The sequence below is a fragment of the Mus caroli genome, chromosome 13, assembly GCF_900094665.2.
Source record: "Mus caroli chromosome 13, CAROLI_EIJ_v1.1, whole genome shotgun sequence".
Classification (NCBI taxonomy): Eukaryota; Metazoa; Chordata; class Mammalia; order Rodentia; family Muridae; genus Mus; species Mus caroli.
Window position 1 is genome coordinate 11,156,992 of NC_034582.1, and position 13,089 is coordinate 11,170,080.

The following is a 13,089-nucleotide window of genomic DNA, read 5'->3' on the forward strand; positions in this document are numbered from 1 at the left end:
TCAAGAGCTCCGGGGTACTGGTTAGTTCATAATGTTGTTCCACCTATAGGGTTGCAGATCCCTTTAGCTCCTTGGGTACTTTCTCTAGCTCCTCCCTTGGGGGCCCTGTGATCCATCCAATAGCTGACTGTAGGCATCCAGAGAAGTTGCTTTTAAACACTGGAAATTGGTTATCCTTACCTGCAAGCCCACTGGAAGCAGGTACACAGGTATAGAGACAGACTTCACATTGCTTACAGGCTTGCCTTTGGTCTTCACTCTTATGGGCAGCTTTGCCATCTAGAGGCTCAAGCTAGACACACTCTGTTTTGTTTAATAATGAAGCACTACAAAGTAAGAAGTCAGTCTTAAATGCTCCCATTAATATTTGGTTCAGTTGTTCAGTTAGCTGATAAGATTTTCTGCAAGCTAATGGCTGACTTAGTATGTGTGTGTTACATTAGGGATCAAACCCAGGGCCCTGTGCATGGTGAGCAGATGTTCGATCACTAAGCTAAAACCTCATCCATTTTTGAGACAATCTCTTAGGCTGGCCTTGAATTAATAACTATGCCATAGGTCTCAAAGTCATGACCCTTATGCCTTAGACTCCTGATTTCTGGTATTACAGTTACCTACTACCATACCTGACCAAGGCTGGCTTTTTGTCTGTTTGTTTGTTTGTTTAACCTATCTTCAGAGTACTGTGAAGTAGCTTAGAACTCTGTTTTCTTTGCTCAGCTAATTTGATAGTATTCTATCTGGATTACGCCATCCTTATATATTAAGGTAAGAATGCTAAAAAATTGGTTTTAAAAAGGTAAGAATGCTTAAAAAACGTTCTCCCAAGGCTCTTTGAGTTCATTTAAAATCTCATGCTTCTTCACAGCTTATGAAGAACATGTGTATGTTTCTTTACATATGAGTGCTTGTCTCATGCGTATCTCTTGTGTTTCTTTTTCTGTTTCCAGGCCTTCTGCCTTATCTAGTAGCCCAACGTATCCAGACTTGCCCTTCATTAGGATCTCCCCACACCGTAATCCCACCGCAGCCTCAGAGTCCCCCTTCAGCCCCCCACACCCCTACATCAACCCATATATGGACTACATCCGCTCATTGCACAGCAGCCCATCCCTCTCCATGATCTCAGCTGCCCGAGGGCTGAGCCCTACAGATGGTAAGTCTCAGACAAGTTTGTATTTCCCTTGCAACACTGTATAAAGCAGATCTAGCTTATGGTAAGATTTTTCCCACATGACAGACACTGAGGAAAGAAAGTGCTTTAAGTTCAAAATTTAATTTCAGCTTATAGCACTGATTTGTGGGTGGTGGTGTCCATAGTTTTGTAAGAATAGCAATGTAGAGAGGAATTAAATTTTAGAGAGTAATCAAATTGGGATTCAAAGCAAGATCTGATGGACTCACCTCCCTGCCATAAATGCCCTCCTCTTCTGTACTCCACACATGATTAGACAAGCCCTTCAGGTATTCCCATGACAGTATGAATTCCCTGAGTGCCTTGCCCATTTTCTAATGGATGCTCTTATGTTCTGTATATCAGAAAGACACATTTTTACAGCTATGTCTCTGAGAACAGAGCTGTGTATGGGGATCCTGATAAAACTGATAGTTCTTGGGACAGACCTGTGTGGAGTGGGGGACCTGAGTCTTTAATCTGATAGAAGCTTCCAGGTGATGCTAATGCTGTTGGCCTATGGTGGGCCATAATATAAGTAGCAAGAGCTTAGGGGAGGAAAAAGACCCATTATTAAGTGTACCTTCAGCCTCTGAGCATGCCAAGTAAAACTAGAACATTGAGAACTAAGAACGAGCTAGACTTTATTCCTGTAATTCCTGATGCTCATTTTAGACTTCAAATGCAGGCTTCATTTGGAGCTGGCTATTCACAACATCCTATCAGCCTATTCCTTAAAGTCTTGTTGAAATATTGACTGTGTCTTCTATGTATATATAAATGTTTGCCTACACAGGCTCAACTTTTCATTAAGATACAAAACTGCACAAGCTTTAGTAATTGCTGATGGGAGCTGTGTTTGCATGCTTTATTATAGAATATAAGTCACTGCTGGTGTTACATAGTAAAGAGATACTGTGAAGTTCATTTCACTAAACTGTCGGCTACAACTTCCATACCTCTAATTCTAACATTGGAACTATAGTCTGAGTCTGTACACAGTGTCAGCTGTATGAAGTTTCTGAGGACTCATTCATTCTCATGTATTTCCAGGAATATCCATCTTCTACAAATAATTACTCTCTCATGTATTTTCTTTTTGAAAATTCCATATAGGGAATATTTTCGTAATGTAGCCAAGAGATACTTTTTTATCATTTGGGCAATATTGACATTTTAAAAACCTATAAAAAGTAAAAACATAATTAAAATTTTCTGCTTGGAATTTGATTTTGTGATAAAGGATGTTATGTAGTAAATAGAACCAAACATAGGAAAATGGATAAAGAGATAAGAAATAAGCTCGGGCTGGTGAGATGGCTCAGTGGGTAAGAGCACCAGGCTGCTCTTCCGAAGGTTCAGAGTTCAAATCCCAGCAACCACATGGTGGCTCACAACCATCTGTAATGAGATCTGACTCCCTCTTCTGGAGTGTCTGAAGACAGCTACAGTGTACTTACATATAATAAATAAATAAATCTTTAAAAAAAAANAAAAAAAAAAAAAGAAAGAAAGAAGCTCAAGGTGCAATTGGAGTTGCTGTACCTGACTTGCAGAAATTTGACTGGCTGAGGACTTGGTAGTTGTAGTTACTGAATGGAAATCATGCCTGTTGTCTGCATTTAATAATCGTGAATTAAATATCCATTGATTGATTGGTGGTTCTGCCTTCCCTTTCCTGCCTCATGAGACTCCAATTAATAAGAGTCTAAGTTACTTTTCTACTGCTATGAGGAGGTACCATGAGCAAAGTAACTAATAGAAGAATTTATATGGGCTTCCAGTTGCAGAGGGATAGACTCGGACTATCCTGACAGGAGGCGGGCAGACATAGCAATGGTGCCGTCACTGAGAACTTCCCAAGACCAGAAGTACGAGGGAGGGAGAGAGAGAATTAGCAATGGTGTGAGCTTCTGAAATTTCAAATCTTATCTGCAATGAAAAATTTCCTCCAATAAGGCCACCCTTCCTAGTCCTCCCCAAACAGTTCCACTAACTGGTGAGAGAACATTCAAGCTTATTCACTTTTGGAGTCCATTCTAACTCAAAGCACCATACTACCCAGTCAGATAATTTCAGTAATATAATTAATATAATATAATTCCTCTTGTAGTCTAATACTTTAAAGATACTCATTTGTGCTATGTATCATGCATAAAAAGTATTCCATGTGGACACCAATTGAAACCATCTGTTGCTAGGACTTTTTGCTGTAGCTAGTAAAGTGTCTCTGCTCAAATGCTGTCCCTAAGCACTTTACAAATGTGACTTGACTTCTGGCTCCTAGCTGCTTCATGGAACTTTCTGAATCCAGATTTTTGAAAATCTAGAGGCCGCCCTCAGAAGTGCTGCTTTTGCACGTAAATTGGCAGGTGGAAACTAATTATTATCCCACTCATTTAAGGCTGACTCTTGCCAGGATATTGTTCCAGAGTGATAGGTACATTTTCTTTTTGATTTTGTAGTGGTGGGAGAAAAGGGAAAAGGAGAGCTTGTAAATTCTGGAACATGAAATTGCGGCTTATCATGCAGTTGTGTGTCAGTAATGGGTGCTGCTCTTTTCTTCTTTCCTGTAAACTCTGACTTCTTATGTTAGTGAGTGTTAACTCAGACACTCCTGTCAGGAGCCTGGGGAAGTATTTTAAGTATGTCTGGAAAGATAGCTCAGTTGTCTGCATTGTCTACTATTATAACAAGTATGAACACACAGTAATTATCTTTAGGAAACTATTTCCTTTGCAGGGGGAGGGAGTCAATCGTGACCATGTACATTCAGCTTAATTTGGTACCAACACTGGGACAAAGTTATGTATATTGGACTCCCCATATATTACACTGTCTAGTTAACATCTTTGCTTTCTTAGTATATACATGTCTCCTCTGTGATCCCAAAATGACAAAATTGCCTGAATTACATGTCTCTTACAATGTGTCCCATCTTAAGAGATACATGACTATATAAAAATTCGAATTCATGATAATTTAACAAAAACCAAAACTTTTATACTATATTTTACTATTTTTATTCCTCCAGTTTTTCCTTCCAGATTAAGAAATGATGCCAATAAATGCATACGTAGAACAGCTTTATTGCACAAGCCATAAAAGAATTGTGTTTGAAGGTTAAATGGCGAGTAGGCTTAGAATACTTCCAAAGCAGTGTCTCCTTGTCTGTCTTGCAACTGTCACTGTCTTGTTTCTTCTTGTAGCTCCCCATGCTGGAGTTAGCCCTGCGGAATACTATCACCAGATGGCTCTGCTGACAGGCCAGCGCAGCCCTTATGCAGACATCCTTCCCTCAGCTGCCACTGCTGGTGCAGGGGCCATCCATATGGAGTACCTTCATGCCATGGACAGTAAGTGGCAGGGCTGTTTGCTGGAGAGCCGGGAGAGGAGCAGAAGCTAAATAGGAAAATGGAGAGCAAGCTGCAAAGGTTAAGCGATGGGCTAAATTTCCAATCTAAAGTAAGCAGGAACCAGAAAGAAGGAACCACCTTCAGGTGACCTTAGCCTCCTGGTGAACTGAAATGTACAGCGAATTGTAGCCTGGTAGCAATACTAGAAATGTAGCTGGTCAACAAATTACTCTGTTCTGCTTCTTGTAATAAGAAAAGAAAGGAACAGATTCCTCTTGGATTTTGTGTGGCCGCTTCATGGATTTTTATCCTTTAGATAGTAGGTGTTAATTTATTTCAATTTATGCACTCTTATATTAAAATACTGTGTTTCATGAAAACCCTTTGCAGGTGCTAAGAACATGGAAGGTTCATAATAGTTATACTTAGTGGGGGGAAATCCAGAAACATCTCCAGATTTTAGTTCTAGGCAGTGAAGGAAAGAAGATCATGTAAGTTGCATGTCACTTGGGGCATGGACGTGTCTAGTGGTATTAGGATTCCTTTGTGTAACAGTGGGCCTATGATAAGGCCTTTTTTTTTCCTTCTTGCTCCAGCCCAAAAAATTATTTATTTATTATACGTAAATTTGATGTGTCTGTCTTCAGACACACCAGATGAGAGTGTCAGATTTCCTTTATGGATGGTTGTGAGCCACCATGTGGTTGCTGGGATTTGAACTCAGGACCTCAGGAAGAGCAGTCAGCGCTCTTAACCCCCGAGCCATGTCTCCAGCAGATAATATGGCTTTTTAGAGCATTTCAAAGCTTTCATCTCTGAAAGGACCTGTTCAGTAAATATCCTTTGGCATGATCTTGAGGAGTGATGCTAAAGTCCAGCTATTATATCAAGTGGTCAACATATGTTTTTGGTTTTTGGTTTTGTTTGTTTGATTGTTTGTTTGCTTGTTAGCTGTGGTGTTTAACCCTTGTCCAGCTAGGCTTTGTTTGGAGTCATTCTTGTCAGAGAAGTGCTTCTGTTAATCTAGGCCTCAAATTTGAGGAATAGGGAAGGATGATGGATGGTCCACATAGGAATAAAATTGCCAGTCTGAGTCTACTAATCACCCAGGACCACCTTGGTATACTCTGAAGGAGTGTGGCCTGGTGCTGGCCTCTGTTGGGCAGCTTGTTACCACACACAAAGCAAAAGAACTATGTTGCGCCCTTTGTGAGGGTTTTGTTGTTAGCATCAGTAGCATAAAGAGCTTAAGTTTCAGATTCATCATAACCACATTTCAATTAGCAATTGTTTGGGGGGAACAGTTCACCGTTATTATGCAAATTAGTTATTTAAAAATCTGCAAATAAAGAATTAAAATAAGAGAGACTCCTTGGAAGGTCAGCCTGCATTACTCTCTCTATTTGATAAGAATGTGTTTAGTCAGGCGGTGCCTTTTTTTTTTTTTTTTATCTAAATAAAGGATGAAGCTACCCTTTTACTTTGTAAAACCTAATTAAAGGAATTTTAATTTGCCAGAGTATATGGTAAATTGACTGTCATTAAGTAGGAATTTAGATATCCTATCATTCATCACATGAAAAGAAAGCTCTTCTTTCTTTGTCAGAAATTTTTATTAAAACAGAGAAACAAAAACAATTAACAGAAACTAGGTTGGAACTCCTCGTGCTGGAGCAGTAAAAAGGCCCTGTGGCTAGGCTTGTCGTGGCTCAGAGATAGAGTGCTCGCCTAGGCTTTAAGTAGTTTTTACCTCTGCACACTTGGTGGAAGCACATTGTGTGACCCAGGATGGACCTTGACATGGAGGCTAGAGTACATGGTGTGACATAATAGACTAAGCTGGTATATTCATAGCTCTGACAGTCCCTGAGATTGAGGGACCATGAGCCTGTAATTCCTTTAAGGAACATCCTAGGGACTGAGAAAGAGCAAGGAAATATGGAGTTTATGCTATACATATGGCCAGAGACTGACTTAAATTAAACTAGTGCTGTTCTCAGAGAGAAGCAATGAGGACATTTTCCAGCCAGTCTTCTGTGACCTGAAGAATTTGATGAGAAGGGTTTGTCAGGCCTCGGGCCCCTGACTTTGAGTGGTCTATTTAAGGCTCCCTATGTCTCACGGTATTACATCACCTCCCACATCACTGATAGTTAGTGAGTGCTAGCATTTAGAAGGCTAGGGTCAATCCTGATCATCCTTCCAAAATCTGGCGTGGCGGGAATAATGAGGGTCTAGGTTATCTTGCTGCTTTTGAGTCCTGCGAGAAATGGTTAGTGTTAAGGGTTGTGTGAAAACTAAAAGTAAGTCTGGTCTGTCACTCTAATTGTCTAAAAATGACAGACATTTCTTCATTAAAATCTCTTATGATGCAATTAACTTACTGCAGTGAGTAGACATAAAATAGTTACATTCAAGGTCAGGGTATAATAAAACTGAGATGCCCCCTTGAATACTGGGAGTGTATGGAGGGCCAGGACTACTGTTCTGTACTTACGTGCCCTGAGTCTGTGGTGCTGAAGCTGTTCTAAATGCGTGAACCCATTTTAAACGTGACTGAAAGAAAACATTGAGAAGACACCGGGCTTCTCATTCAGTGTGGTGGAATGGTGGTACACATGGATGTTGCTAACAGTACCATTGTGGTACTGTTTATGGTTGTGAGATTAACTGTACAGCCTTTCATACTCACTACTTCTGTTTCGTTAAATTATCTCAGCAAGGAGGGTTGTTATCTTGCTTGAGGTCAGTTGTGGTAACACAAACTTTTAATTCCTGTAATTGGGAGGCAGAGTCAGGGGGAATTGTCAGTTTAAGGCCAATGGCATATCACCCACCCACCCCCAACACACAATACACATGTAATTTTCTGAATGAGGCAAAAATTGTCACATCTCTGTAAGCATCCTATGGAACATAAAATCTTCTGTTTGTACTTAAAATTATTTACAGTTGATTTGCTTCTTATGTGGCAGGATGACCTTCTGATTCCTTAAGCTTTAGTTTTATGACTGACTTGTAAATTGATCTTCGGAAGGCAGGCATAGCAGTTAGCATTCGCTCCTGTGACCTAAGACTTGATGTGTAACAAATTTGAATGTGAATAATATTTAACCCTTCAGTTAGAAACCACCATATCAAGTGGACATATGCTTAAATTGAGATACTAGCCTCCAGTTTAAGAAGCTTAAAGACTGAAGTTTAAAGACTTAGTTCTTTAATGGGGAAGATGGGTCCATCTCAATATCTTTAGGCATATCAGGTCTTATTCACATCCTTGGCAGGGTTTATACCTCCCAACTTAGAAAGTTTATAAGCTACCGCCATCAACAAATTGGAATCTATAGGCTTAGATGAGGAGGCTTGTAGGACAGGAACCCTTCTTGACACCACCGAGCCCAAGGCTGTATAAGGCAGGACTACTCTTTGCAGTGGAGGGGTTTGACAGTGTCTGGCCTTTTCCCACTAGATACCCATAGTATACCCTGATGTCAGACACCTCCTGGGGTACAGAATCACCCTAAATTGAGTATGACTGACTTGGGGTAATGCATTTATAAGTTGCTTTAGTGATGGTGTAGGTTTACCAGGGAGCATTTAACTGCAGGGTTCATGAGAAAGGCAGGCATAACTACACCCAGTTCTTTATTTTAGCATGCTTTAGTTCTTTTTTTTTTTCTTTCTTTTTTTTGTCATTCAATTCACTGCCTTAAGATGGTGTGTGTTAGAGTGGAGAGGGCATTGTGTTGCAACTGTGGGAACCTCTGTCTTTGTTGCTTGTGGTGAATTAATGATGGGAATATCTAAGCAGCTGTCAGATTCATAAATCATTAGAAATAAGAAGGATAACATATAAAAGTCTCTCCCTTTTGTTGGGCAATTTATCATGTTGCCTGTATATTAATAAACAGTGCTCCACTGAGGTAAACCCTTGGAAGATAAATATTTTGCCCTAATTTCTTCAATTGTAGCCAGTAGATCACAAGAGAGAGGAGAGATGCTTGTCACCACAAGTTGCCAACTTCTTGTCCCTCTCCTTTCTCACCAAGAACTGACAGTCAATAGCATATAGATTCTGGCTGTAGGTAATCAAGTTCTGCTTTGTTTCTGTAACAGGCACCAGATTTCCCAGCCCTAGGCTGTCAGCTAGGCCCAGCCGAAAGCGTACACTGTCAATATCGCCACTGTCAGATCATAGCTTCGACCTTCAGACCATGATAAGAACATCCCCTAACTCCTTGGTTACAATCCTCAATAATTCCCGTAGCAGCTCTTCAGCAAGTGGTTCCTATGGGCACTTATCGGCAAGTGCAATCAGGTACGTATTTTCCTGAATCCGTTATGTGTCTTTATAATAAAATGTCAGTGCTCATAAGAACCAGTAATCCATCTGTAGTGCCAGTGGTCTGAAGAATTAGCAGGCTGCTGTATACATACTAGGATTCCGGTTAAATACCACAACAATGAGCCAAAGTTAATTTGTTTGTGTCCATTATTCAATAGTTGTTGTATGGCAGTTATTCAGTTTCAATGAGATCTCTTCTTAGAGTTAGAGAACTTTAAATCTCTTATCCAGTTCTTCTGTTGCAAATATTTCTGTAGAATAAAAACTAACTCTGCCTGGCTGCCCAGTATGTAAAAGAGTTGGAGGTACCTACCTAGCCAATCACTGGTGAGTTAGCAGGAAATCTATTGAAAACATATTTCTTATTTTTTTTAATTATACTTTTCCAGCTTACCTTTAAAGATAAAACTTTGGTTATCTTTTCTGTGTACTGAGGTAATTTTTACACACCCTTACATGAGTGTAAAGAATGTAAGATGCTATTGGTAATGATCAGATTTGGGCTTTCATCCCTGCATATGAAAGGAATATGAAAGAAGCCATGCTAAGGTGTTGCTTTTGTCAGTTGATCACTTTCCTCTAAACTGTGCTCGTTACAGAATTAACAGTGTCCTAGCAAATAGTTAATTAAGACAATCCTGCTTATAATCTTTAGCTCTCATTTTCACTCCAGTTTTCACCATGGTCCCAAAATTCCCTTACCAGTAATCTTCGCATTGTAGTTCGGCACACTGTGGGTGCTCCCTCATCTTGGAGTCATCCTAGTGAACCTGGCATGAAGCCAGGGCATTGGGAAGGGAAGACGGATGGGCATTGGGAATTCAAGGCCAGCTTGGGCTGCTTGACATTCTGTCAAAAAACAAGCAAAATGAAACCCCAGGAAAACACAATACATAGATGGAACATAGGATCTAATCACTATTTTCACTAACCTTGCTTTTAATAAGTAAGAATGTATTTTATTATTATTTTTTAACAAATGGGCAGGAGCTCTAGTTATTAATTGATGAGCCTTTCATGGTGACTTTACATGTTTGGGAAACTTCAACAGTTCAGAAAAATGCAATAAGTAATACTACTCTCTCCATGTTTATTAAGAATAACTAATACCATTGTTCCACTAAAACATTTTTCAGTGCAGTTTTGATGTTTTGTTTTGTTTTTTAGTTAAATTGTCAGCATTTCTTATTGGCAGACAGGTTAGTAGTGTTACGATAAATCATGATTCTCATTTTCTGATATTCTTTCATATGGCCAATAAGAAGTGGAGCTATGGAATGAAGCAAACACCTGCTTATGTGACTATATAGTCCACACATAATGTAGGGTTTGGAGTATCTCAAGGTTAACCGATGGAATCAATACATAGACAGGGGTCTAAGGTGTCTCAATATCTGCTACTATAGTCACAAATGTACACTTCAGGTGTCTGCCTGTGGTCAGATCCCAAGTGTGGCCCTAATTTGCATATCTAACAGCTGCAGGTAAGATATCCAGTGTGTTGCAAAGGGCCATGTTTTATTAAGGTGATATGGATCCAGAGTGGGACAAAATTTCTTCCTTATTGGGTAAAGTTGGAAGAGAAATGGTAACTCAAAGAGACAATAGCACTGGCTGTGCTACATCAGTGATGTTTCAGCCTGTTGTTCTCCAACCCAGCAGCTTGTTCCTGTTCTCGTGGCAAGGGTTCTTAGGTCATCTGTTACCATAAACTATATTTTAATTTACTGAGATTTCACAATTTTGTAACTTGACTAAAACATCCATGTAGAAATACTGTGCTATTTACACAAATGATAGTTACACGTATCACTTTGTGGCGTTTGTGGCAAGGAGGTAGCACTAGAGATTGAAATCAGGACTTAGCTAAGCAAGGCAGATGCTCTACTACTAAGCTATACCTTTAGCTACAGAATTACTTTGTGAACAGTTCTTCTTTCTCTCTTGTTTATCCCTATTTGTTTGCTTTACTCTTTACAATTTCTAAGAATTCAGGTTAGAATATGCTGCATAAATGTTCAGGTAGTATCATTTATTCTTATCTAGCATCTTTGTGATATCCTACCTTTGCTCTGAGAAGGAGCTACCACACTTCAGAGACTCTTGATGTCCTGACTTAAAGTTATCATTTCGTTAAAAGTGGAAGAAGAGATTCACTTTAAAGACCAGTATGGTCTCAAAAGATCCAGTGACAGTCAGGTGACCTAGGACTATCTCATACTCATTTTCTTTCTTTCCTTGAGTATTTTCATGCATATCCTCTCTGTCAGTGGGTCATAGTAGTCTTTGATATGCATTCATAGTATGCTAAGAACATTTCTCAATTTTTTTTCCACATAGAAGGTAATCCAGTATATGATGAGCTGCCATGTACCATTATAATACAGTAAATATAGTAATGGTCATGTCATCTCCACGTGCCAAGGAAACTTTGGTATATTGTTGTCCCTCGACCTAAATAAATCAGCTCAGCAATCATCAATTATGGACCAGGAAATGGCAGGGAAAAGAATGATTCTTATGGATACCCTGAGGGCAGATGCTAATCTGAGAAAAAATGAGCAGTGGAAAAAAAAACTGAGTAGGAAGTACATTTGATGTCTGAGTTGAACTGGGTAAGCACATGGACAGGCACAAGGAAGGAGGACGCTGGCCAATTTACTGAGCTGGGTGAATATTGGTACCACCGCTTTGCAGTCTCCTGCCCATTACTTTACCCCAAAACACACCTGACTTCTACACTCAACATTTTGCAATGTCTACCTCACTGTTAATGTTGGCAGTGCATAGGGAATTATACACATTTAAGTTTGTAAGGATTCTGTTATATAAGAACACAGTTATTGAGATTTCTGTTGCCATCCATTTTCCTGAAGTAGAGCAGAGCACCAGACCTCTCTTGTTTCTCTGTATCACCTTTGTCTTCTGCCATGAATACGGCACTACAAATATTTACTGAATAATAAATTAATGTTTTTCCTCCCATTGAACAATGAGAATATCCTTCATCTTTTTTCACTAAGTGATTCTGGTTTTCCAGATGCCAAGATCAGATGTTATTCTACATTTCCACAGATCAATACTTTACATATAGAAGCAGAGGGAAGCTGATACAAAATAAAAGGGTTAAAACAGCAAATGTCTGTTTTAGTATATTATTTTATATCTTTAAAATATTTACTTGTAATTCAGAATCCTTTAATATATCATGAAATAACTACTTTGAAGAGCATATTATCCATAGTACTTGGGTGTGTCAGACATGACTTAGGTATGTATCCTAAGTCCTCTTTTTATTCCAGAGCTGCTGTAACTCAAAATCCCACACACATATTATAAAATATTGCATTTAAAGAAACTATAAGTTCTCCATCACTTGAAAGGTTTCCATTGAAGACGAGAGTATCAAACGGCCTGTGGTCCTCAATCTACAGTTAACCCTAACATTGTAAATAGCCATAACTCATAACAGTAGGTTGTTCTGCTATTATCTTCCCCAGATATTACACCATCATAGCAAAAGAAGGCATTTCAAAAGATCCTTATGGGTGTTCAAATGTAAATGGGATGGAGAAATGATTAGTAAACGGATTCTCTGTAGATCAAGTATAGCTTTTTCATTATCAACTTAGTGGTAAAATGACAAGGGTTTCCTCGTTGGCTGTTTAAGATCTGGCATGGTTAGGAAAATCATCTGGTGAAAATTGTATTTCTTGTTCTATCTCCCAAATTTCCCAGTGAGTTGTCTAACTCTCCAGCTTCACAGGCATTGGAGTTTTCCTGTTGTCTGTCAGACAAATATGGCCTGGTGGTTGTTGTGTCCTCTCTCCTCCCTTTTTTTATGCCATCATCCTCTCTGTGGAAGAAGTAAGTCTTTTCCATGTCCATGCATGCTGCCTGGTGGAAAGGAGGAAGCAGTGTGTTCCACAGCTCTCTCGCTCTGTGCTGGTAATGGAAGCGAATGTCTAGCTTCTACTAGAGAAGCAGCATATACACACAGATGAATTAAATGGACTGGGAGCAGAGAACCACAATGCCAGATTACCATTATATTAAAAAATCTCTGATCCCATCTTGTAAAAATTCTGTGGTGTCCTTTTTACCTCCTTAATATTAGTAAAGTAGTTGTACTGGGTAGTTCTGTGACAACTTGACACAAGCTGGAGTTATCACAGAGAAAGGAGCTTCAGTTGGGGAAGTGCCTCCATGAGATC

The 13,089-nt window shown here is 39.4% G+C and overlaps 1 protein-coding gene across 1 annotated transcript in view; it reads left to right on the forward strand.

Annotated features, from left to right (window-relative positions):
- Positions 1 to 13,089, forward strand: part of Gli3 (GLI family zinc finger 3) — a 268,239-nt gene that overhangs the window by 178,737 nt on the left and 76,413 nt on the right. Inside the window, exons 5-7 of the mRNA XM_021180371.2 lie at positions 951 to 1,156; positions 4,384 to 4,530; positions 8,647 to 8,848. Coding sequence (XP_021036030.1) covers positions 951 to 1,156; positions 4,384 to 4,530; positions 8,647 to 8,848 — 555 coding nt within the window. The remainder of the gene's footprint in view (positions 1 to 950; positions 1,157 to 4,383; positions 4,531 to 8,646; positions 8,849 to 13,089) is intronic.